The 26802-nt window shown below is 43.3% G+C and overlaps 1 protein-coding gene across 2 annotated transcripts in view; it reads left to right on the plus strand.

The window, feature by feature from the left end:
• The window catches only part of LOC115573938 (pleckstrin homology domain-containing family G member 1), a 45242-nt gene that overhangs the window by 12262 nt on the left and 6178 nt on the right, over positions 1–26802 (plus strand). For both annotated transcript variants that reach the window (XM_030405047.1, XM_030405046.1), the window contains exons 2-14: positions 7495–8066; positions 13474–13574; positions 14663–14732; positions 20719–20765; positions 22978–23128; positions 23576–23707; positions 24493–24675; positions 24787–24882; positions 25274–25360; positions 25768–25801; positions 25970–26062; positions 26409–26470; positions 26565–26750. In XM_030405047.1, coding sequence (XP_030260907.1) covers positions 7644–8066; positions 13474–13574; positions 14663–14732; positions 20719–20765; positions 22978–23128; positions 23576–23707; positions 24493–24675; positions 24787–24882; positions 25274–25360; positions 25768–25801; positions 25970–26062; positions 26409–26470; positions 26565–26750 — 1665 coding nt within the window. In that variant the 5' untranslated portion in view covers positions 7495–7643. The remainder of the gene's footprint in view (positions 1–7494; positions 8067–13473; positions 13575–14662; positions 14733–20718; positions 20766–22977; positions 23129–23575; positions 23708–24492; positions 24676–24786; positions 24883–25273; positions 25361–25767; positions 25802–25969; positions 26063–26408; positions 26471–26564; positions 26751–26802) is intronic.

Below are 26802 nucleotides of genomic sequence, written 5' to 3' on the forward strand. Positions count from 1 at the left end.
TTAACGAGGTTATTATACAAACATAGAAGTATTTATTATGTTCCTTAACTGAATAAACAAGCTGTGCTCAGAGGAAAATAAGGTCCCCAGAAGCTAGAAAGGTGGCAGGGTCCGCCACATGCAAACAAAGTAAAACCGTATATAATTGTGTTGTCCTTTCATGTCAGTCTGTTTTTCAGTTTATTCAGTCATGAAAACAAAGAGTTTGTTTATTCTTCCGATTCAAATTTCTTCGCACAAAACTACATGGTGCACCTTTTAAATCCTGGAGATATTGTTCTTATTCTGTTTCATTTGGAACAACTCCGCCTCCTTTTTTGTCTTAAATGGGCTCAGTTGTCAGTGGAGCTTCCATCCAATGGGTTTCTTGAATGTGCTCTCAGAATTTAATTAAAACTTCTCTTCAGGCGACAATTAAGATCATCTGCAGGGTTTATATCCCTCCTGATCATTATGTATGTCAGCAATTTGAGCGTGATTAGGGAGTGTTAGGAACGCGTGTAAATATGAGCCCCGGTGGTCTGCAGCCGTACACACAGTGGGCTGGTCAATGTGTATTTTTACATAGTAAAGTATATGCTTGCAGAGGGATGGTCTTAGCCCGGAGGAATGTCCTGTGGAGCGAACTTGGAGTTACTTTATATCCTGCCAAACATATTCTGAGTTTGAATGTATCATAAGGAAGGAGGGAAGAGGAGAATGGCAGGAAGGGAGAAAGAAAACGGCAGGAATCGAGAAAGTGGCCGGAATGTCGTTAAAACTTTAGTACGAGCGGCATTAATGAGGAAGGAAGGGGAGCGATGGAAAGAAGAAAGGCGACAGTCTTTTTCGGCTGACAGAGCCTGTTGTCCTCGCTGACGTCATGTTGGAAATGATGCTGATGGGAATTTTATTTGCGCATCCTCTCAAAATAACTGGCCTGGTTTTGTTGGTGGGGCAAATGATATAAAGCAGATAGTTCCATAGGCTCTGGTTCTCAGTGTCAAGGCCATTAGGAGTCGGTCAAACGGCCAGATCAGTGTGTCAAAGATCGAAGATTTGCTTTGCCTCCAAGCCTGCAGTTCCTTTTGAAATTATTATTTTGACAACCTCCTCCTAACGCAGTGTTTGGAATCGCATTTTGTTCTTGGTGTTTTCATGAAGGAAGATAAGAAGAGTCGAAGGCTGTTTACACTCCTCACAGTCGCGTTTCGACGAGGTTTATCTTGCTGGTTGTAAATTTCGCCGTTTACCTTCAGTTTGTCCCAACGCAGCTCCAAACTTGCTAAGCACTGAGTAGCCATCTGTCGCTGATATTTCCTACCCTTTTAGTGCTGTTTCCTGCATATTTTGATGCGGGAAAAAAAATTCAATCATATTTATCTATTGTTTGTCTTAATTTATCCATAGATCCATAGATTATTCTAGCAGACCCCTCCACTTTTATCTGGTCCTTCCATCTCTTCTGCTTCATAGTACACCACATAATATCAGCACATCGCATTGCTCACTTAATGTGCGTCACTCGATCGATCTAAAATTAAAAAATACACACACAATAAGGACATCATGTCATTGACAGTGAGCCAAGCAGCATAAGCGTAAATAAAACTGCATCCAAGTCTTTGTGGCGTGTCCCAGCCAACAGCGTATCTGCCCTTTTGTTGGCCGCTGTAATCATTCATCCTCTCCAAACCGACCCTGAACCGTTCCCTCTCTTGCACGACTCGGTCCTCGCTCGTAGCAGAAATGCCTTCAAAGTTCAGCCAAATCTAATGTGAGCCGTCGGAGCCAAACCAAGTGGGTATTTTCCAGTCTTTTCAGTACCAAGTCCCCTCTTTGATTTCCCTGGGTTTTATTGCTGAGGGACACTCCCTGGAAGTCGCGTGCAGGCTTTGTTGTTGGACCCAGCGAACTACACATTGTCGTTTTATTACACTTGTCTTGAACCCGATGATTACGGGATGCCGCGCAGCTCGAAATAAACACGCAGCTGTCCTGTCTCCGGAATCTGCATATGACATAATTTCTGACATATTTTGGTGTAAAAGTCCAGAGAGGATGTTCACATGCCCGTCGCAAAGCCCTCACAGAGCTGTCTGTGCTGTTGGAGCTACTTCTGAGGACCATCGGGGCTGTAAAGGGACGAGGGTGCTCACAGCTGTTTGCTGACCACTCCAGAGTAAAGAGCACTTCAGGTGACCGTAAAGTGTGAGGCTGAAGTGGACGGGTTAAGTGTAGCATGAGTCATTAAACCTGGCCGGACAGGTAGAGTGGCCCGAGAGTGACGGCGTCGAAGGAGGAGAGTGTTCAGGCCCCAGTCGGAGCAGCACATCAACTGTTTAAATTTAAATTAGTGTGTTGTTAATTCATTGGAGCTGGAGCGACTATTCAATTAATCGATTAGTCTTCAAATATGTATGATAATCAGTTAATCATTCCAGCTATTTTTCATTGAAAAACATCAAACTTTTGTCGGTTTAAACTTCTTAAATGTGAAGATTTGCCGCTTGTTTTGTCATGTATGACAGTAAATGAAGGATCTTTGTTGGTTGGACAAAAGAAGCAATTTGAAGATTCTTTGCCATTTTATAGGTGAAACGATAAAAGACAGAAATGGTGAACATAATCAGCATGAAATGAATGAAAGAAGATCTAATGAAAGTAATCGTCCAACATCCAACTCAACACTCACTGAATTTCTGTGTTTCCCTGCCTCCAAAAAATGTTGTTTCCTGCTTCAAGATCATCACTTTATTCCACTGTAAGGGCCCGTGTCCACATGATGTTTTTGTTCGGGCATGAAAACGCTGGCAGTGCGCTCGGGAGTGCTGGATTGAAGAGCTTGTGTGGTGAGAGGAAACAACACAGAACGTTGGTTTTGAGCGGAGGTCGGCTGCACAGCTCACAACAGCCTGGCAATGCAACGCTCACCAGCAGCATTTAGTGTGCGGCTTTTCTGTCTCTGTTATGTTTCTGTCTGATAAACTCGGGATAAACAGACACAGCCAGAGCACGTTTTTTCTCAGTTTTCTTGACGAGTCCATCCCGATCTAATATATGATTGTATATGATCTAAATATAATGATCACATTCTGTGAATAACTTTTGGGTAATTTGAGATTGTTTTCGACTAAAATAAAAAAAAATTGCACCGTTAAGTGTTCGTACTTTTAGATGTTCCTTTAAAGATAACATTTCTGCCTTTAGTCATTTTTTTAATCCATATTTTAATAATCAAAATAAACGGGAATGTAAAGGTTTTCTAATCAAAATGCATCAGAAGGGTTCTGTTTACTTGTGAGAACCACACTCTCCTAAAAACTAAAACACCACATGTGACTCTCAGTGTTTTGTACCCTCTGTGGACTCTGTCAGTCTTCAGTCTGGTTCTCACTGTTTGCCTTCCAGGCAGCCTCGATGTTCAACATATTAAACTTGGCCGAATACTAAAGCGCCCGAGCTCTTTGTCTTTTTCAAGTTAAATGAAAGCCAGAGATTGAAGCCAGGTTGTTCAGGCTCCGACTGATTCTCTCCCTCTCTAGCCTGGCAGGAAACGCAGCTATCACACACCACCCTAATCCTCACATGCAGGGACACACACACACACACACACACACACACACACACACACACACACACACACACACACACATACACACACGCACGCGCAGAGGAGAAACAGTCCCAACCTGCGTGCTTATGACCATAATTAGAGATCATTTACAAGGATCAGGTTGAACATAATCTGGACAGGAGGTAACTAAAGCTTGGCCATCTTTGCTCCCTGTCTGTGTCTGTGTAGCGAGTGTGTGTGTGTGTGTGTCCAAGAGCCAGTTCACCCAGGAAACGGTCGGGGTGTGCCCCAAACATGAAGCTGGAAGGTGGGAAGGAGGGGCTGGGCAAACACAAGATGGAGCAATCTCTCTCTGAGATGTTTGGGTTTCACTGCAAACGGAAACACATGGCCTCTCTGTGTTTGCTCGCCGCGTATGTTTGTGTGTGTGTGTGTGTGTGTAACTGTCTGTCATGTGCACAGCCGTATCTAGCTGCAATAGCCGGTGCGAGGACCATTAAGTTATTAGCTCGGTTAGTGTTATCTGAGGAGCGATAAACTTAATGCATTTAGTGTGATTTACATACATAACCTACTGTGATAAGGAAGTAAATATCATAGATTTGCCAAAGAGTCAGTTACCTATTAATGTTACGGTATGTGATATAATACAACCCATTGTGCTTTGTGTGCGGTTACTTAAAAGCAGCATGTTGCTTATCCAAAAAGCCAAGGCTGTTGGTTTATGTGTGTGCGTTGTTTTCCTGCCCTCAGATTCCTCCTCCTGTCTGATCTGTAATTGTTAAAAAAAAGTGGGTCAGGCACCGGGAGCGCAAACATTTGGATGGATGGACGCACGCACGATGAATCGGCTCCAAACTTGTCTGAGGAAAATCCAGTTTTCATGCCACTTCAGTTTTTTGGACGCTCCAATTCCTTCCTGCTTTTCTTGGCACGGCTGTGGAGCGAAATTAAAACTGCAGAAAAGCTGCGATTCAGCGCTTCAGACTCGGGCTCTGCCCCTCAACGCAGTTGTTTTTCGAGATTTCAAAACATTTCCTTCTGAGGAACAATGTAACCAGGAACTCCTTTTTCTATTCCTGTGAAAAACACGATGGTTAGGAGAAGCGGGACGGACTTAAGGGACATGACTTCTGGACTTTGGACGTGCACTTATCAATACTTCTTTTATTAAGAATTGTTCAAATAATAGAATATAAAGATAAGATGCTACTAAGATACTTTGCATTTCCCCCTCAGCTGTAATGACTTTTAAAGCCTATTTAGCTCGTTTAGCTGATTGTTTTGGTTAGCCTGAATACTCCACAAAAGAACAGAGCGACGCAGGAATGAGTCCTGAAACCTGGAAATAAGTTAGCATATTCGCACATCCGCTTCCTGAAGTCAGTGGGTTTCAGTTTAAATGTCTGAAAGAAGGTCTGTGTTTAAAGGTGCGATATATAAGAATTGTGGTTGAAAACTTGAAAGTATGTTCTGAAATTATCTAGAGAATTTTAAGAAATAGCAGGCGTCATGATGTCTATGTCATTAGCATGCTAACCAGCTCGCCCCAATCTGTCTCAATCCAAAACTCCTGTGCCAGCAGTGTGAACACCAACACTACCCCGGCGCTCTGAGCTCGGGCTGTAAGTGTTTCAAACTTGTGTTTCAAACTTGTGCCTCAAGCTGGCAAAAAATGTTATCAAATCTGAAGTGTGGTAACGCAGGTTCAGTTTCTTGACTTAGTACCAGAACAGCAGTGGCTGCCAGAATCAACCCTGTAATCTTACCATCAGAGGCCGGTCGAACAGGCACTGTCACCGTGGCAAAAAGACCTCCGAGGTACCCGTTTGAAAGGTGAGAGAGTGGATATGTACTGGGATTCTTTGTGCTTGTTCTCAGTTTCACCTTTCATGTTTTTTGAACGCGAGTCTGTGATCTCCGACGCTTTGAAGTGAGACGGGGGTTTAGGCTGAACTGGTGCTGCTGGCAGCGAGGGAGCGACACCGTCCTATAGTGCATTGAATCTCAGTGTTGCCACAACACCGGAGCTGCAGGGTCGCCGGTGTACAGGGCTTTGATGATAGAGGCCCGTGTCAAACTCCGACCGAGCTGGTACGAGGAGCTCTCTCAGGTTGTCCTACCCTTGCTTGTGTTTGTTTTCTCCCTGTTTTTCCCATGAAAGCTGGCCTTTCTGCGAAGCGAGACCTTGGAAAACGTTGAAGGAAACTTGGAAGGCTTCTGTTTGATATGTTGCATGTGTGGTTTCACTTCAGCTGGCCAGGCTGGGAGGCCTTGAGAGAGAGAGCTGGTAATCATATCTTAACGGATCTCTCCACAGACACAAGGTTGTGAGCCAGTTTGGCACCGGCGTGACGCCAGATAGACTCCTGTATCTGCACACACACACACACAAACAGCCAACCTTGCCTCTTAAAATAGGGCTTTCATTCATTGCCTCAGAGTGGAGTGTTCTCAGCATCACACCGTCAATCTTGTTGTTTAGTTCAGTCCCTTTCGCAGTTTTTTTTCCACACACAGACATTTATCTCTCGCACAAATCACAGTTCTGTTCTGTTCTGTTACTCTTCTTTGTATGTGTTTTCTCTCTCGCTGTTCAGCTCCTTGTACACAACATGTTTCTTCGGGTAGAAGTGAGGACAAACCTGGGAGGGCTGGCGGCCCTCGTTTGGCGGGTGGTCAGTCAGACTGTGGTCAGCTGGAATGCCAGGAATTGGGATGCCAAACAGATAGAGACTGTAAGGCTATATGAAAGTGGTATTGTAAGTGTCCGACGTTACATACAGTGAGTCTTTTTAGCATTTAGTGGGAGCGAGGGAAATACAGGGTCAGTGTTTGTCGAGCGTTTGACTTTTTAATTTGAATTTTAACGGCTCTGTGTGAGACTTTCCAGTGTCAGTAAATCGACGGGACTTTAAAGTTTGAGTGTCGTGTAATTACTGTAAACAAACACGATTTTACAGGTGCATGAAATAGTAGTACTCCATGTTGTGTCCACTCTGATTAATGGCCCCTATTACTCGTTTGTCTGCCTAAGATCTTTAAAGGAGTAACTCTGCCAATTTAACACATTAAAGCGTCTTTACTGGTCTTGGGGAGTTCTACAGCATATGTGGAAAAAGTAGTATGAAGACTTTTGTGGCTCCAGAGGAATCTGAAACCCTTGATCAGATTTGAAACAGCAGAACCAGATATCACCTTTTTATTTCTTTTCAAAAGCTTTCCGCCTACAATACCCACAATGCAACTTAGCCACTGAGTGATATCACTGGAGGCACTCTTGCAGATTACAAGCAGCTTCGTCTGGAGCCACCGAACGCATTACATGTTTTTTTGTGTGTCAGACAGCAACATTGTATATGTGACCATTTATTTGGAAAACACAAGGACAGGAATTCCAACGTAGGCATGTATAAGAGATACCAGAGGTCTAGACTGTGGTCATATATGTTTGCAGTAATTATACCCAGGCATCGTGACCAATACATCACAAACAGTGTATTTAAATATTGCAATGGGCAGAGCCATTGTGTCTGCAGGGGCTGCATCGGTGTGGATGTGTTGCTACTTATGTACAATTCTGTGCTTTACTTTGATAATATATACATTTCAGATCTGATAATCGATAATATTTTTGACACCAAGACAGGATACAGTCGTTGATTCAAATTTGAAGCTGGACTGTGCAGCTTTGGAAGACTCTCTAGGCAACACACAGTAACTGTCTTGCTCATCGAATTGCTTGGAAAGTAAATTGGACCAGTTGTGCAAATTTCTCCACCAGTATGCACTTGACACTTGATGGTAAAGTGTTTTGCTGTAGTTTCACTGAAATGAACAAGGGAGTTGGTGTGTGAACATGTTTCTATGTGTGAGGTTGCATGAACCCCACCGACTGATAAAGAATCTCTTCCTCTCTCTCTCTGTTTCCTCTGTAGACGATTACAACTACCTGCCCGATGTGCTGCCTCCTCTTCCTGAGGTCCCGGACTCCGGCTCAGTCCTGAGCTCCGTTGACATACAGGCCCGCTGCCTCCGCAACCCGGCCTTCCGCTACACCTCCTCCCGCTACTGCTCCGCCCTCAGCATGGACTCCTCACCCGACAGCGCCGAAAGGCCAATCAGTTACAGCTCCACGTCCTCGTCCGCTTCGTCCCGGGACAGTCACTGCTCGCTGGGCAGCCGCTCCACCCTCGTCACTGCTCCTCACTGTAACCCGGTGACCTCAGATCGGGACTCCGGGGCGATTCGGTTGGAACTGGTCCCCGCCCGGCAGCTGGGATGCCGGGAGGAAGATGACAGAAACGATGGAGGGATGGACACGGGGAGGGGACAAGGGAAACAGGGCAGTGGGCAGAATGTGACAGAACATTCGGAACCTGAGCAGAGCCCAGACGGGGGAGAGCGGACCGGTCAGGTGCAGGCGCCCAAGACATATGTGGACCGGGTAGTGCAGGAGATAATTGACACAGAGAGAACCTACGTCCAGGACCTGCGAAGCATTGTCGAGGTAAGAAACACTCTTCCATAGTGATATGTTGATAAAACACAAACTGTGTCAGTATTAGAAGCAGAAGGATCCTTGATATTGGCACGACTTTAAGGGTGTATTAGCACATTTGGCAGGAAATCAAATGCAGAGAGAGGCCTTGAACAAATTTGAGGATTATATCAGCTCCACATGTGGCCTCACACAGGATGTTTGTTTGAATTTAAAAATGTTTAAACAGACTACAAGTAGTAAAATTACCAATACAACCGTGTAGAAACACTTGATTACAAGGTAAAGTCCTGCATTCAAAATGTTATAAAGCTCTTAAACGTACCACAAGAAACCGAAACCATGGACAAGTCATGAAAGTAAAAAGATTGTAGATGGTTGAGTTTTGACGTATTGAGGTGTCTCAGAGTCAGTCATCATATTAGCTACATACATTAGCTCATCGACATGCACACTGCAGACAGCTTAAATCGAATTGGAGCATGTAGTTGTACGTTTCAGAGGCCACACCTTTCCATCTTTCCATGAGGAATATGGGCCTTTTTAAAACAACAGATAATACACATCCTTCACGTCTTTGTGGTTTTCCTCACACACGTGACACACACCGCTCGTTTGCCTGCCGGGAACCTCCGATACAATAAGGTCACCTGCGCTCGCAGGCGGGGCTTACCGAGTTACGCGACACCGCTGCCTTTGTGCTGCAGGCACAGGAACACATTCAAAACTTTTTTTTTTTTAAAGCGCACACACGGATAAATACGCTCTTTTTGTGGGGTTGGCTTTGAACTGCAAGGACACACATTGCCTCTAGTCAGCGCTTTATTGGCTTTGTTAAAGATTGGGTGTAGTGGCTTGTGTCAAAGGTCGCTCCTTTCTCTTCCCTTCCTCTTTGTTTCTCTGCTCAGCTCCTTTTAGCTCTTTATGAAACTAAAATTAATGTTGTCTGTGCTCAAATGTGGTGCGCACATGTGATGTGTGTTTTGCATTTTGCACCCTGCAGCCTAATTTGAATTGATGGCGTCAAATGCTGAAATATTTGTATTGAAATTGTCGTATTCTGCATGTGTTGGAGCTTTTTCCTACATTCTTCTTTTCACATTCCCAACTCCTGTCTGCGTGCTATTTGGGGTTAGAAAGGTTCATTCCGGGGAATAGCTGTTGTGCAGGAAACTCGTATCCCTCAGAGACGCTGTAAGCGGGAGGAGTGAGGCTTCGGGGTTCTTCTTGTCCTCCCCTCTTTGGACACAGAGGTGAGGAAAAGGGGGAGAGAGGGAGGAAGTTCGGTAGAGGGGTTTAGCTCGGAGATAACAAAGTCTAAAGTAGGTTAGGAAAACACAGAGCAGAGCTTAGGAGCTGCACTTAATAGGCCTCTACTGGCTTTACTCTGCAGACCACCCAGCCCTGGAGGACCACACTTACATGGCAGGACAGCTAATTCGTCACCGGTACTTTGGATAAAGACACGTGCATTTAGCCTTTCCTCACCCCTTTTAATGACAGTTCCAGTGAGTGCACAGCTGATGTATTGCGCTGATTATATCTGTATGAATAGAGCCTTTTAGCATGACAGTTTACCTACACAGCAGACAGCTGCTGGACAGCACAGCACTGACCCGCCTATTATCAGCACTGTCCTACGTGAGCCGGTCCCACAGTAATCCCTTTTGCCTGTGCTGCTTCCTGCGAGGGAAGAGGGTGTTACAGCCTGAACACAAATATTTACCCAGACTCCCCCCCCCGGGCTCACCTGTGTTTCATCTGTCAGCGGCCCGAGATGTGGTCCACGCTCACACTCCCGCCCAGGCTGCCTGTCGGTGAGCTGTACTTTGTGAATTCAGAGTACAATTTTTACGCCAACATGAGCCCATGTATGGCGTTTTTTAAATGAGGGCAAACCTGTCAAACGAAAAAAATAAACAATTGACTCCTTTCCTATTGCCAGTCGATGAGTTTGCCTTCCTGTTTTTATTTCCGGTGAGTCACGTTTGAAGTCATGAACGCACCCGAACAGGAAAAGTATGCAGCATGGGAGCCAGTGACTGTGTTACAGTGGTTACTTTTTAATAATGCTGACTGAGGGATGACTGAATGCTGCTTGAACGTAGACAGATTGAAAAGTGTTACGCACTTAACTTCAATGTGCGCAATAGCATCGTACTGGAAAATGGGCAAAAATTAGCGTGTCCACCCCGGTGTTGTTTTCATCACTGCTGTTTCGCAGCTAGCATTAAAAGGGCGTGCTAAATATTTAGCAACAATGTCACGCAGCATACCCAGGTAACGAGAAGAAGCTCACCTAAAATCATGTCATGATCATGATCACCTAAACAAAACATAATTCCATAACACCAAGCACCAAACACAAAAGCAACAAAAACGGTGTGCGCCCTCCAAAGCTGGCGCTAGCAATCATAGTGTTTCAACTGGCCCTGAAAGATCAACATGATGCGACCTAAGAAAGCCAGTGCAAATAGACAAAAAATAAGCAAATGTTTGATGACATGCACAAAAGCTTTAGGCCAAGATTTTAGTTTTGAGGATCTGAGTTACACATTTAGATTGACAGGAAGGTTGACAGCTATGTCGGGGGTCACGTGAGGTCAGAGGGTCATGTTTGGATGTTGTTGGCTGCCGAAGGTGATGTGTAATGTGATCTAAATATAGAAAACAGAATGCTGAATTTCATCTTTGTTCATCTTTTGCGTTCTTCTTGTCTGTTTGCATGGGTTTTATTAAGCTGCAGTGTTCGAGTTGAGCTCTCAGGGCCGTCGCACATTTCTGTGTGATCAACCCTCCTTGGCTCGATCAGTGTGTGTAATGAGGCCAATCCGTTTTCCACAAACAACCCCAAAGACAAAGTTCTCATCTTTCTTTCCCCTCCCACTCCTCCTCCTCCACCTTCCCCTCCACTTCCTCCTCCTCATCTTCCTACTGACGTTTTCCACTCTGAGAAATTGGAAGCAACGCCAAACCATTTGAAGTTAAGATTGGAAATAAACTGGAAACATCGCATCAAACTTGGCCTGCATAGAAACATCCAACACAATGAGATTTGGATGTTTTGCACTCGGCATTGGTCCGGAGGAATGACTTACTACTGCGGTGCAGAGTGAAGGAAGCGTTTGGTGTGGAGGAAAAAGAGTGTGTACTTGAGGAGGTTAATGGTTAACACGAGAAAGTATCACGTTTGTACATGTTATGTCTAAGCAGGGAGTGTACCTGCATGCGTGTGTGTGTGTGTGTGTGTGGATCTGAACGCTGCCCATTGTCAAGCTCAGTCAAGCTTTGGCTGAATGCGATGAGTGACTGGGTCAGGCCGGGTCAGATCGGTGACCCGGCGGCTAATACAGCATCACATTACACATCACCTCCGATAGCCAGCGAAATCCAGACATGACCCTTTGACCTCACGTGACCCCCTGATGTAACCACCAACCTGCCTGTTAGTCTAATTGTGTAACTCAAAGCCTCAAAACTAAACGTTGGCCCAAAGCTCTCTAAACCCTGAACAACCAAGATGGCTGTCATTTGTTTTAGCTGGGATTATTCAGTCTCTTTTTTTTTTTTTTTTTTTTTATCCCTCCCTTCGCCTATCCAAACACAGTTTAATGGCCTGCTCAGACTCAGCCATATAATAATAATTATGATAATAATGGCTAAATACATTAAACACTACCAGGAACAGAAAATTGCTGCAGCAGACTGGAAATTTTGCAAACAGACTCTACGTCTCTCTGCTCCCTCTTTGAAAACACACAAGTGTTGTGTGCTGAAATGATCAGTGGGTGTGTGTTTGTGAACGTTCGGGACAGCCTTGTACTTTTCTCAGTGTTGTAATGTCTCTCCTGCCCAGTCGCAGGTTGTGGTCTGGTTTGAAATCTGCCAACAGGATGCTTCTGCCTCCTCAAACCCGTATCCAGACCGCTCCTAGTGTAGAGTTTGAATACAGCTGCTGCGTGGGTGATTGAGTTGATGTTTGTGTGCGTGAGCAGGTGTTTTGCGAGGCTGGTTGGCAACTTTCAGAGTTTAAAGGATAAGTTCACCCAAGAATGAAGATTCAGTTGTGATCTGCTCACCCTCATGTTGATAGAAAGTCTGGGGGAAGTTTTGTAGTCATGGTAAAACAGCGTGGCAGCATTCAGCATCTCAGGACTTGGAGATTTCTGCAGATAAGCTGTACGGAGTCATTTCATGTCCATCTACTTTGGTTGTTTTGAAGAATGCTGTAATGCTGTTTTGCTGTGAAGCTCCAGAATTTTTTTTGTGAACTATGACATTTTTTAAAACAAATTTTTTATGTTTTATTTATATTCTTTTTAAGATGCTTTGTAGGAAGCAGAAGGAGACGGATGTTTTGAGACATTTATTGTTGAATTCCCAGCGGCTGGCAGCAGTAGATGTAAAAGTGGTATTGTTTGGGTGCTTTATTGATCAGCCACGCCGCAGAATACTGAACAAGCATGATCAGTGTGCAGAAGAAGCTTTTAACAGAAAAACATTAAAACAATCCGTCTCCGTCTCTGACACCTCTCACTTTCTTGCTCCAGGGCAGACTGAGAGCTGAAGCCGGTGTTGTGTCAGCGACTCCTCTCTAATGACAGTGATGGACGCAGTGATAAGAAAACAAGAGAGAATAGACTTACGGTTGTTTTTCAACATGGGCGAACCTTTGTTTCCCAGCATTCGCTCTCAACCTGATGACCTGTGCTGTTTCCTTATCAAACTGTTTACACAAAACAACGCTGTCGTTATCTGGATTAAAACAGGTTTTTACAGCAGGTCAGAACGAATTCTAGTGTGGGCCCTTTCTACTTTAAATCTAATCAAATCTTTGTTTTGGTTTCTGCTTTCGTATGAGGGAACCTTTTATTACCGGTGTTTCCCACACATATATTTTACATGGGCAGTTTGCCCAGGTGTAGTAGCGGCCGACCAAGTAAATTTGGTGACTCATTTAAACATTTTATATTTTCTGAGTTTCATTCTCTACCGTCGTCAAAGCCGACACAACTTGATTGTTTTTCGCCAATACAGACTCAATGGGAATATGATGCCTGCAAGATGCAAAGTGAGACGAACCACAGCGTTGAATCTTTTGGAGTCTGGGTTGAATTTGGAAGCTAGTCAGCAAGCAGAAATAAAAATAAAAAAAACACGTTTCTGAAAGCCCTGAATCATGATGCTAACGTGTTATTAAAATGAATCTTAAACTAAAGGAATGTTACTTAAGCAGCTCTAAAAATGTGGCTATTCACACATTAAGTTGTCAATGTGCCAAGAGAGTCGTGGGCTTCGAAGTCCGTAGGAGACTCGGTGCGAGCGGTCCGTCAAAATCAAGTGTGTGTGTGTGCCAAGATGGCAGCCAGGTACAGTACAGCTCCATCATGGCAGCTTTCTCTCTGTCTCTCTGCAGGACTACTTGGAGTGTATCAGTAACCAGTCTCGGCTGGCTTTGAGCTCTGAGGATAAAGGCTCTCTGTTTGGCAACATCCAGGACATCTACCACTTCAACAGGTACAACACACATACAAAAAGAGACTTGACTACTTCTTCATCTTCATCATCCCAACAATAAACTTTGGCTGATGTGATGCGTCCCTATTTCCTTGATTTTCAGGCAGCTCCACATTTTGAAGCGTTTCAACAGATTTGTCAGTTTCTACTTGGACGCAGGCGGCTGAGAAAATGTCCCAAATTTTCTGATTCAACCCCTTCATGTGAATATTGTCTTAATGTTAGTGATCAACTCAGGAAACAGGTTTAACTCCTTCTGTAACGGGTCTAAACTCAGACATATTTAGCGAAAAACAGTCAGTTTGTTAATAGAGACTAGAACTTGACTTTGACTCGCCCCAAAAGGTCTAAAAAAAAAAACAGTTACACATAAAAACGTTGACTCTCTCAGGTTCAACAAACAATGTCCTGCAAATAGTGAAACTGGGCTGAGCCACCTGTTGATTTCTGGGAAGGGCGTTGTCGCGGCAGTCAGGTGTGTGTGTGTGTGTGTAATAAGTCCCCGTCTGCATATTTGTGTCCTCCGGCACCACTCTTAACTGTGTGTTTGTGTGTGTGTGTGTGTTTTTGTGTGTGTGTGTGTGTGTGTGTGTGTGTGTTTGGCTAGCTGAGCATCAGCCATGGTGGTCTGGAGACACAAACACACACACACACACACACACACACACACACTCATTTCTCCTACCTATTCATTTCTCAGCTGTCCCACAGACAAACTGGCCTGTAAAAAGGAAGCATGAAAGCGGTTTGAAGCGATCACAGTGACCTCATGCTTCAACCATGAAACAATAACTCCCAACGGTGGCCTTTTTTTCCACACACATTCACACACATACACACACATGGCCACACATGGGAGATGCCTGTTTCAATTCATGGAAGTTTCTCATTTGTTCAAAGCCGAGTGCCCTAAGACCTAATTTCTGTAGTCGGGGTGACTCTTGCTCCTGAATGTCTCAGTTTGGAACAATGAGTTGAGGGCGAGTCGTTTGTATTCACATGTTCACATCGACTACTGATCTCACTGAGCGGTGTGTGTGTGTGTGTGTGTGTGTGTGTGTGTGTGTGTGTGTGTGTGTGTGTTTCAGGGACCTTCTTCATGATCTTGAGAAGTGCAACGCCGACCCTGTGGCCATCGCAGAGTGCTTCGTATCCAAGGTAACAATGGTTGCCTCCCTGCACCCCTTTTTTCTTCACCTCTCCACCCCTCCATCTCTCTGTCTCCCGTTTTGAAATGAACATTCACTCAAGTATCATATCATATCATATCAGAGTCTAATGTGAACAGGTCATGGTCCTGAACTGATCCGTACGCACATAAGAACATTAACACGTCACAAAACTTCACATGCAGGAATTGAAAACATCCGATTTGATGTGATTTGTGAAAAAAAAAAAAAAACAGTAACATATGAGCGAAAAAAAACTAATTGGATTTGGCCACTTGTGCCTGCAGTGTGAATGTAGCTTACTCCTCTGCATTTATGAAACAGTTAGAGTTACTTGTTTGAGACACGGTCTGGTTGAGCCCCTTGTATTTTACATTTTTTTAAGCTTCTGAGTACTTCTACCTCCGCTGTCTGTCTCTCTGCCCACATGCACCCTCCTTCTCTTCTTGTTGAAACTCGTTCAAACAGCTGGTTCCAACACACACACACACACACACACACAAATTAGAAACAGACAATGTTCTATTACAGGAGATTAATTTACAAAAATCAGATAAAGCTGCTGCACGAAGTCAGTAAACTTTATTAAGCCTCGTGTTATTTTTTGGTGGTTTGAATGTGTGTTTTGAGTGCGACAGCAGGGCAGGAATTTTAAGGACCGTCCAAATGTATAATCACCTTTTTTTTTTTACAGGGGGGGATAATAGCAGGGCTTCACCGAGACAAACTGGACTCGGCAACTCGGCTATCTCTGCTCCTTCTGTCTGTGTTTCAGCCTTTATTCCTCCTCTGCTCCTTGCCCATCTGTGCCCTCAAAAAAAAAAAAAATGATTGCATGATTATGTCCCATGATGACTTGCTGCATTCCAGCACTTCCTCTGAAACACTTTACATTCCCTCCTCCCTGCCCGACTGCAATTACACCCAACACCACAGAGCAACTGTCTGACCATCAAGTCACAGACTCCCTAAATTCAGCAGCTGTTGTTGAGACAAACCCGTTTTATAGCAGCCCACAGCAGCACTCTGCATAATTAACTGGGATCCATAAACAAACCAGCGTGATGACATCTTGTAACCCACTGATTCATGTTACAGTCGCAAAAAAAAAAGGCTTTACGAGAAAAGAAGCCGATCTCAGAAGAGCCCTTAACCTGAAATACACGCATCCTATTGTTGACTTTTTATTCTGTAGCCAGCACAGCATTCATTATAAAAAAAAACAGTATAACATCCTCATGGTGTTTACTGTGTGGTTTATCCAGAGGTTAAACTGGGTGAAAGCCAGTTGAGAGCAAGGCTCAACCTCTGGAAGTCAATAAAACACCCTGCCCCTCATAACTGCTCTCTCATGCAACTCTCACTCGACTAAAGCAACCAAAAACAGGGAAGTTCTCCCACTGTAGAAAAATGAAGCCAAAATGTCCTAAACTGAAGCGTGCAAGAGGAGGAGACCCATACTGCCACCCGCCACGTTCGTGATGTTTTGGCTCCACGTTTGGGGAGCGGTCACATCGTCCATCTTTACATATGTTTATACCCAGCCGGTTATTTTGCATGGATATAGTTTAGCTGCAGACCACAGGTCTAATATGGTGCCTGCATGGTGGCCATGATTGTATCCCAAAGTAGTCCTACATTTTACTCTTGGGTCATTATGACTGTCAAATTTAAATACAATACATTAAGACGTTTCTTTCCTTGTAGAAAAGTGTCAGGATGTCGTGGCATCGTTTCAACTGATTACACTATTTACACTAGACTTATTAAAGAATATTACATATTAATGGTCAACATTTTCAAACACAATAAACAGCCTTTTCTTTGTTTCCCTTGAAGAGAGTCACCAGACTCCCTTTAAAAAATGCTCAATTTTGAGACTTGTTGAGTTACAGGAAACTTAATAAACTTTGTGAAATGCTGTCCACAACACTTTCTTGACTTATTGGGCCTACTTGTTAATTCGGCTGACTTTTTACATGTAGATATTTCTGTCTTTGTGTAAAAATTGTATCTGTTTGTAGGTGCACATTTGCATATAAAGTGGAGGTCACTCAAGAAGCATGTTGAGACGCCTTCCTTTATTTACTCATATTCATATGAGGAGCAGCTGAGATGAACATACAGTATCTTTAACTGTGCGTTTAAAGAGTTGGCGTCTTTTGGCTTCTATAGATTTTACAGTGAGTACGAGTGCTAAATCATTTCGTCACCACTGACCATCACACTCCCTTTATATTGAGACATCCAAGGACTCACATTCGTGTGTGTGTGTGTGTGTGTGTGTGTGTGTGTGTGTGTGTGTGTGTGTTTATCATTTCACATGCATTCTTCTGGTAAAAGGGTTGCAACCAGGGTTCTTTTGTATTGCTGAAAAGTTAGTCACAGTTGCTAAGAACCAGAACAACCACAAAACTTTTCTTTCGCTATCTGCAGCGTAATCTGCGCACACAGACAGACACACACACACACTCGCACACACACTAATGCGTTTCTAGTCTGAGCACAGTGTTTGAAGAAGAGACAGATCTCGCTGTAAATCTCTCCCTCTCTCTCAGATAATTGGCTATCTATCCTCATGTTCTCTGACTGTGCTATGTGTTGACTAAGCCTCCAAAGCGTTTTTATGGGTTGCTACATGCTGACTGAAGCACAGAGGGCACAATTACAACAAGATCTTAAGCTTTTCTTTTTTTCACCCCTACCTGATGACTCAATGTGACCTGACCAGTCTCGACAAATCGCAACAAAGCCGGCTGATTAATTACTTTACCCTATTTTTTGTTTTTGTTTCAGTGTATCATCATTAGCAGCCACCGCTCAGAAAACTAAAAATCTTTCTGTATAATTTTCATCTAGATTCTGGAAAAAGATATGTTTGATTTTTCAAAGTTCAAAACGCTCACATGCAGCATTTGGACATGCTGATTATATGATGTAGCTATAGCTTGTATATATTTCTTAAAGGGGAAGTTTATTACAGATCTGAGCTATTTCAGGGTCGGCTGGTTTCATGGTTGGCTTCAAAGAGTTTGTGCAGACATGTGTGCTCGGCACAAATTTGTAGCCCCGTGGAAGCATTTGTGTGTCTTGCGGTCTCGTGTTCACCGTCCAGACGGATATTAAGAGTGTGTATTAGGAGTGTGTGCTGGTGTGTGTCATCAGAAATCAATGGTGGCACATCTGGTTGTGTTTAGGCCTGGTCTGTGGCGGCAGACTGCTGGAGACGAGGAGGAGAGCTCTGCTCTTCAATTTAGGACGGTTCCCACGGAGCACCTCAGGCTAACAAATCATGAGAGTGTGTGTCTGTCCATTTGTGTGTGTGTGTGTGTGTCCAGTTTGTTTTCAAGTAGTTTGAATTGTATGGTGTAGCTTGAATAGGAATGTATATTTACATAAAGCAAGAAACAAAACATTTACATGCATTCAGTCTATGTATACTGTAAGTTTACTGTAAATGACATGTTGGAAAGTGTGTGTGAATGTCCATGTTGTGTGTGTGTGTGTGTGTGTGTACACTTAATGGACGAGGACAGACTTCTGTCATGTGACCTGTGTGTTTATGATGTCGCTTCCTGGTAGCTGTCCACATCCTGCGACCCCCGAGTGTTTATGGACACAAATAGAGTTTAATTAAATGCAGTTATGCAACAGTATGGGGCTCATCTCCCGGCCTCCAGGAGAGCACAAAGAAAAGGAACTCAAAGTTATAAAGAAAAAAAGCCAAGGATATTAGTGGAATATCCTTAAAAGATCGATGAAGAGATGAGATAGAAATCTGGGCGATCCGGAGTTGGAGAGCACAGGAAGCCCGTCTCGTTCTAGCTTTGACAAGTTACGCCGTCTCTGGTGTCTTTGAAGCTCAGAGAGGCATGCAAGGTGGGAAAAGTCTCAATTAAAGGGGCGGCGATGAAGTATGAGGGGATATTTAATCCGAGCGCTCAGGGCTGTTGGGATCAACAGAGACTTAAAGGCCAGGACGAAAGGCTAATCATAAGCTACGGGGTTGACTTTCAATTAGTAGCCGTGAGCGGAGGAGAGAGGATGCCTTGTCCGTGGGCTCAGAGTGTGCCGAGTCGTAAACAAGAAATAACCGGCGAGTCATCGAAACTTTGTAACATTGGTTTTCTATTTTAGTATATTAAAAAGCATATTAACTTTATATTAAAAACCAATCATGTTGAAAAATGTGCTGCTGTGTTGTAAGAAAATGCAGACTTTGTTTTTGGTTCCAGTTGCCACTGTGTTCAAATCACTTTCGTATGATATGAGAATTTATTCGCAGCCTCTTTAAACTCGCTTTGGTTGTGTCATCCAAGTCTGCGTCAAGTTTTGTCAGAGGATTGTTCTGGTATTGTTGTGAGAAAATGGAGTAGACTTTTCAAATTAAACTGCAATTCAAGGAAACAATAGTGTAACGCTGACAAAAATTAATGTGGACCTCATGTTGACTCTGATCCGTCTCCAGTCTGCTCACAGGTTTTCCCACCAAACAGAGATGAATGGAAACTGAAGACGATCAGGAGTAAAAACAGAGAAAATGACCTTCAAGTTTTGTAGCTGCGCAATAAAGAAAAATATGATTAATCATAAAACTTAAGTTTCTTCATATAGCACAAGCCAAGAAATGACATTACAAAGAAAATGTCATTCTAATCGTTGTTAGTATATATTATAACAAACTTGTTGCATATGTTGACATTTAGAGTTGTTCTGAGTCTGTCAGGCAGGTTGTGCACTTATAAAAACTAAACATTGTGAAGTAAATGCTGATTGCACAGTGTAATGTCTATAGACTAATAACAGTGTCTGCGTTCAGATCGCTTGCCTATAAAATTCACTTTCACCATTCAGCTTTGTCTGCCACTGGGCACGAAATCTCCCAGGAAAATGAAATCAAGCTGGCAGCCTGGCACAAATGCTATCTGCTTGCACGTCTCCATTATAGCCTAAATGATTGAATGGACTCATGTTGTCTTTGTGACGGCAGCACCAACAATACTTTACAATTAAACCTTACAAAACTTACAAATGCTGAAAGGGCGGAGGTTGTCTGTTACCACTTTTCGCTCTATTTTTTTCGAGGCGCATATTATACAACTAATCATTTTGCACACTGCTGCGTTGTTTTTTAGTTTTGTTTTTTTTTCAGTTCTGGCCAGCTATTGCTAACAAACAATTTCATATGATGTGTGAATTTATTTGCTGATTGAAACTGGCTTTTGTTGTGAAATCCAGCTCTGTAAACATCAAGTGGGAGTGACTGTTATGAGCAAATGGAGTAGACTCTTCAAACTAATCCACACTGCAAGAAAACAAAAGTGTAACACTGACTAAAGTTAATGTGGACCTTATGTTCACCATGATCAGTCATCAGTCTACCAATTCATTTTCTTATCTTAGAAATGAAAGGAAAACCAGTGACTCTGGACTGGTTATAAGGAAACAGAAAATAAGTTTTAAATGGGCACTATCCAACAAACTGTAGCAGTTTACATGTATTAATCATTTTGTAAGAAAAATGGACTTTTGGGTCTCATTACCAACTCATCAAAACCAGCTTTGAAATGCCTGAAGCTGGTTAGGCAAAAAACAAAAATGCTTTTTTTTTTTTTTTTAATCTGAGCTGATCAGGCAGGTTTTGCCCTAACTTATCAAGTTAATATAAGTAAAGTAAGTCAAGTGCATGATTTGTTGTTAAAGAGCAAAACTTGCAAAAACACTTCATGGGCCTTTAATTAGTGTAAGTGTAATTATGTCGCGGAGCCCAAAACCACCAAAAGGTCAAAAACAAAATTCAGTCAGAAACTCATCCTCATGATGGTGAACATGATGAACATCTGCATATTCATCCCTCAGCACACACACGCCCACATCTCTACATCTCACACCTTTTCTTCTCCTCACTCTTCAGTTCGTCCTGTTTCCTGTCAGTAAAACACATGACCTAATTCTGTCCTTGTTGTGTTTCACAGAGTGAAGAATTCCACATTTATACTCAGTACTGCACCAACTACCCACGGTAAGACCCCAACCAGAGTGTGTGTGTGTGTGTGTGTGTGTGTGTGTGTGTGTGTGTGTTACAGTACAGTGTCTCCTTCACAGAGCCCATCTTCTTGTTGTCCTTGTCATCCTATCTTGATCTCACCTCCACATACCGTCGTCCCAGCGTCTCACATGGCTCCATTGTGCACATCGATCAATGCGTTTCCCTCTTTTCTCCCTCGCCGACGAACTGACACGCTCCATAGAAGCCACCTCAGCAGGAGTCGAAGTGTCTACCTACAGTTGTGCCTCAGGGTCTCCCTCCCTCCCTCCGCGCTCCGTTTTCTTTCCTCTCATTCTTTTATCCGCTGCCTATTGACAGAGTTACAGCTCGCACACTGACAGACGGGGGTATTATAGTTGTCACCTTATCATACCATACACCGTTAATGTTTTATTAAGCTTTGTGTGAGTGTGGTCCTGTGGGGGATCGCTCGGGAGGAGTGATGTGGAGGGTTTTTTGTGTCGGTGTGTACATTGTGTGTGACTTAAATGGGCTGAAACGTGAGGCTGTTCTTCACGCCAAGACAAACTGCGCCAAGCAAACACACCTTCTCCTACGGCTACCATTCTGATGATAAGAAAAGGCACGCGGGGTAGAAACTGTTTACAAGCTAATGACGACTAATTGAACGCTGATCTTTGTGTGTGTGTGTGTGTGTGTGTGTGTGTGTGTCGCTGTGTGTGTGAAGGGGCTATTGTCAGCTGTTTGAGATAGACCTTCTCCCACATCCACACCACAGCTGGTGACCCCAACCAAGGTCACACACGACAGACACACACACACACATGCACGCAGACACACACGCGCATACATGGGAGACACTCGCAATCACAAATGCACACGCGCGCACACACACACACACACACACACACACTCACAGAGGCTGCAGATGTACCGCGGTCATGCTGAGCTCTGAGGTCGGGTTTCCTCCAGAACAATGTAAGGCCTGTGTGGAGCTTCACTGGAATTTAGGCATGCAGACATGCACATGCATGCGCACGCACACACACATACACACACACACACAAAGAAACAGAAGAAAGCCGAGCAATTCACCACTGTCTTTCTCTGTCCTTTTCCACTGCGCGTGTGTGCACACACAGACACACAAACAGCCTACATTTGGTCTAGAAAGGTTTTCCCCCTCAGTAGGTCACACAGCAACGACAAGTAAATTAACTTCTTACTGCTGTTTTAATAGAATGTGTACCAAACACATGATCAGAGTAATCCAGTAGTTTAAAGTCTTTTAAAAATGCTATACAAACAATAACCTACAATCACCATTTATTGACTTTTGCAGCTCTCACAGGACTTCTACAGTACCTGCTTTATAATAAGAAAGACATGAAAACCTCACCCTCTACAATATGAGAGCTGCAAAGGTCAATAAATGGTGATTGTAGGTCATTGTTTGTATAGCATTTTTAAAAGACTTTAAACTACTGAGCCTGTAGTCAGAAACTATGCTTTAAACGAGCCGTTCCTTCCACGGGGTTGTGATGTCACAAGTATTAAGTCACCACTTTAAGTCACCACGGTTAAACAGTATTGGGCGGCGCCTGCTCAGACTTGTGACAGCTGACCAATCAGAGCAGACTGGACTTTTCAGGAAGGGGAGGGCCTTAGATTTGCTGGTACTAATATAGAGCCATCAGACAGAGGGTGAATAGAGGTGCTACAGCAAAAATAATGTGGTTTATTTAGCATTAAAGCATGCAAACATTTTGTGGAAGGATTCAAACATTTTAGATTATGCGACCTTGAAGTGGAATAAAACACATTGCAAGCAAAAAATGATAAAAATTAATTAAAAAAGACATTTATTTTTACATGCGTGAAGACTTTATCCGAGCAAAAACACTGAACATTAGATGCCTACAAATGTGCTTCCGACAGAAGAGATGTGGGACAAAAGCAGATTGTTTACGCACGCACAGTGTAGTGCATTGGGTCTAGAGCATCACAACTGAAATATGAAATAATCATATGTATTATTTTGCACAGATTTCTCTTTTGAATATCATGCAAATACTCAAATGAATAATGTGATATTCATTTCAACAAAAGGCGGATGAAAGGTTGGAGGACGATCATTACAGCTCTCGTTTGTCATCACAAACACAAGGTTTACACTTTTACTACAAATCCCTGATATCTCATTCGTCGTGTCTCGTCTCCACAGGTCGGTGGCTGTGCTGACAGAGTGCATGAGGAACAAGGCGTTGGCCAAGTTTTTCCGCGAGCGCCAGGAATCTCTGAGACACTCCTTGCCCCTGGGCTCCTACCTGCTCAAGCCAGTGCAGAGGATCCTAAAGTACCACCTACTGCTGCACGTAAGTAAAAAAACAGTTACTTTTCACCTACACAAAAATGCACGGGCACAGGAGAGGACACCGGTGGATAATGTATGCCAACATAAAAAAATGTGTCAGGTTACAGCATTTCTGAGTCCTCCCCAAATAACAGTCTCCACTGGAGAAGCCAAATGTTTAGCCATATGGTGCTCAGTATGTATGTTCCTGTGTATGTGCTTGCATTGGAGTGTGTTTATGTGCAGAAACACACACACAAACACACACACACACACACACAATGAAAAAAGTCCTCATGTCACTGAAATCTCTGATTATGTCTCATATTAAGAGTATTGCGATATTCTGACTTGAAGTAAGGAAAATTACATAAAATCCTTTTCTATCTTTTTTCTTAGATTTGAGTGTATGTGCATACATCATGTCCAAGTGCTAGCTCCTAGCGTTATGTGTGTGTCGTCCTTACAGGAGATAGCCAACCACATGGAGAAGGACACGGAGACCTACGAGGTGGTGCAGGAAGCCATAGACACCATGCAGAGAGTGGCCTGGCACATTAACGACATGAAGAGGAAACACGAGCACGCCGTCAGGTTGCAGGTACAGCTAGCGCAAAAATAAGAAAGATTCCGTGTATTTGTGTCTCTCAGTGTGCGGACCTTTCCTGAATCCATTAAATGTTGAGCGTGTGATCGCCCCCACGATGCTTCCTGCACACTTTTCACATCTTTCATTATTTCGAGCCTTTCAAGGAGCCGATTATTTTACAGTCCTGCACAAAAGCTATGTGCACTCTAGGTTCTTGAATCAGACGAGGCTCTGATCCTCCCCACGTCTTTCTTACACAAGTCCCCGCATTTTCCACTGGGCTAATGACGGCCTTGCATAGAGAGGACACATAAAAGAGAAGCTTGTTTCTTTTATCAGCTGGGAGCCAGAAGGGTCAGATGAATGCAGGAATGTGTGTGGAAGCGTTTACTCTCGGTGTCTGGAGAAAGGGTTGGCTTGCTATTACATTTTCCAGGATTTTTTTGTTTTGTCCGCTTCATTATAATTATTTTCTCCTGTGTACCTCTCTTCAACCTTTTTATTTTTAACCTTATTTATATCCTTTATCTTCATGCCATCTTTTCAGTGATCCATCTATAATTTTATATTTTATGCTTTCACTTGTATCTGTTCATGGTCTCCACGTTGTTTTGAGCTCTCACATTTCAAAGCACTTTGTAACTGTGTTTAAATCTCATCTATGAGCACGTCAAGCATCTTTTTCCAGCCATTTTCTTTACCTTTTATCCAAGTATGGAATATGTTTTTAAAATCACCTGCTTTGTTTGCATTTTTACCTGCATTACATTTAATCAGTTTTTCTGTGCTTTCTGCAGGAAATCCAGAGCCTGCTGACCAACTGGAAGGGACCCGATCTGATCGGCTACGGCGAGCTGGTCCTCGAAGGAACGTTTCGTCTGCAGCGAGCCAAAAACGAGAGAACTCTCTTCCTGTTTGACAAGCTCCTGCTCATCACCAAGAAACGCGAGGAAACCTACACGTACAAGGCTCACATACTGGTCAGTCGGGCTACTTCCAGCGACCCGAAGAGACGCTAGGATAACAAATGTTTCTTCCCAGAAAAAGATTTTCTAACAAGACTTCCTACTTGTCTGGTTTTTCTTTTGCAGTGCTGCAATCTGATGCTGGTGGAAGTTATTCCTAAAGAACCGCTGAGTTTCAGCGTGTTTCACTACAAGAATCCCAAACTTCAGCACACAGTCCAGGTATAGAAACATTGCGCAAGAGAACACACATCATAACACAAGACGTCCAAGTCTTTTGTGACTGTAATTACATGTTTTGGTTGAGCTGTGAGCTATCCGCAGCCTTGAGCAAGAGTGAAATAAGAAAGTGTGACAATTATTTGCAGGTGTCTGATTGTTTTGTAGATCGTCCAGGCTCACGCTCAGAGAGATGCTCAGACATGTCGAGTGCTAAGAAGCTAATGCGGCCATTGTTGTTACCTAACCACTGTGTTTTGGACAAGCACTGAAAAATATGAGAAAGTCTGTGTGATGTAAGAACGTCAGGGTTAATCCCGACCCTTTCAGCCACCTTCTCTGAAGTTCATGACTGACATTATCTTCTCTGTGATGTTTCCAACTCTGCCCTCAGGCCAAATCACAGCAAGACAAGCGCATGTGGATCCTACACCTCAAAAGACTCATACTTGAAAACCATCCTGCCAAAATCCCTGCCAAGGTAAGAGCAGCTTGTCTCCTGACAGCGTGTTCGCTGATGGCATAAACACATAATTTGAGTAGGATGTATTGGAAATGTCAGTCCCTTCTCACCCACTTCTCTTCTCCTTCGTCTCCGCCTTTCTTTCCCTCTGATTTTTCTCTATTCCTTTCATGTCTTTTGACAATTACTGTTCTGTCTGTCTGCCGTTGGCCATGTTTAAGTGCAACCTGAGGATTTCTCTTCAGGGGTGAAGGTCATTGAGAGGGTCCGCTGTGATTACATAAAGGGGCTGCTTGTTAAGTGTCAAACTTGAGCAAAGTTGTTAAGCCAGGCCTGTAATTGGGCGCCACCTTGTGGCAAATCTTATGTTCTTGCACAATCTGTAACCTGTTGAACTCACCATCTTTTTGATATTTGAATTCTAGGCTAAGCAGGCGATTTTGGAGATGGATGCGATGCGTAAGTGCCAATTTACACACAATCTATAGAAAAACGAATTAATCAAAATCATTAATCTCTTGTCCTCAAAATCTACAAAAAAAAATTTTATGTTTTGGGTTTAACCATATTCATACATTTTAATCATAATGTATTTGTTGTGTGACATCTTTTCTGTCATTTCTTTAGATCATCCAGGGTTTCATTACAGCCCTGATGGAGACAAGAAGGACTCCCCTCAGACCAAGGAGGGTCCCACCCCTCGAAGAGGACGCAGGAAAGGTGAGAGATTAAAGAATGTACCGTTTTTTTAAAAAATGTATTACTTTGTGTGGAAGCTCTCTCCTGCCAAATAATAACTAGGTATCTCTAAATGATGACGTAGTAGGAATATGGAATATGGATGAAATGAACACAGACAGAATGCCCTGTCAATATCTATCTATCTAACATTGAGCAGAAATGACCCTTAAGTCAAAACATTGCGAAGGTTTCTCATTATTTTGAAACACCAACTCATCATTTTAATTAAGTTTCTCTGTTTTGATATATTAAGTCATTATTTAGAGTCCTTGTTCTACTTATTTTGTGAAGAATTCATCCATTATTCCTTTGATTGATTTCCCAGAACCTCTATCGAAATTACTGAGGAATGCCAAGCAGAATGCTGCCAACACGGATGGCGAAAAGGTGAGCTACGACCAAAGATGATAAACAGTTTTAGTTAGAAAAGCATGACTATGATTTCATTTTACTTAACACTTCATGACTTGCTCCTCTTCAGCGGCAAAGTCTGGGTGCCACCCTACTTTCACCAGTGTCCCAGCTGGCTTTGGGCACGATCGGCCGCAGCCGCAGCCTCATCAACCAATCACAGGAGTCCCTAGACCCTGGGGATCACTTTGACCACAGTGACAGAGAAGAGGAGCCGCATCAGCAAGATGCTGATGATGAAGATGACAGTGGCCTGGTGAGTTTAAAGCTGCCCAGTGAAGATCCCACTTTAATCTTTGGTCCTTCAG

Source organism: Sparus aurata, chromosome 22 (genome assembly GCF_900880675.1).
Source record: "Sparus aurata chromosome 22, fSpaAur1.1, whole genome shotgun sequence".
NCBI lineage: Eukaryota > Metazoa > Chordata > Actinopteri > Spariformes > Sparidae > Sparus > Sparus aurata.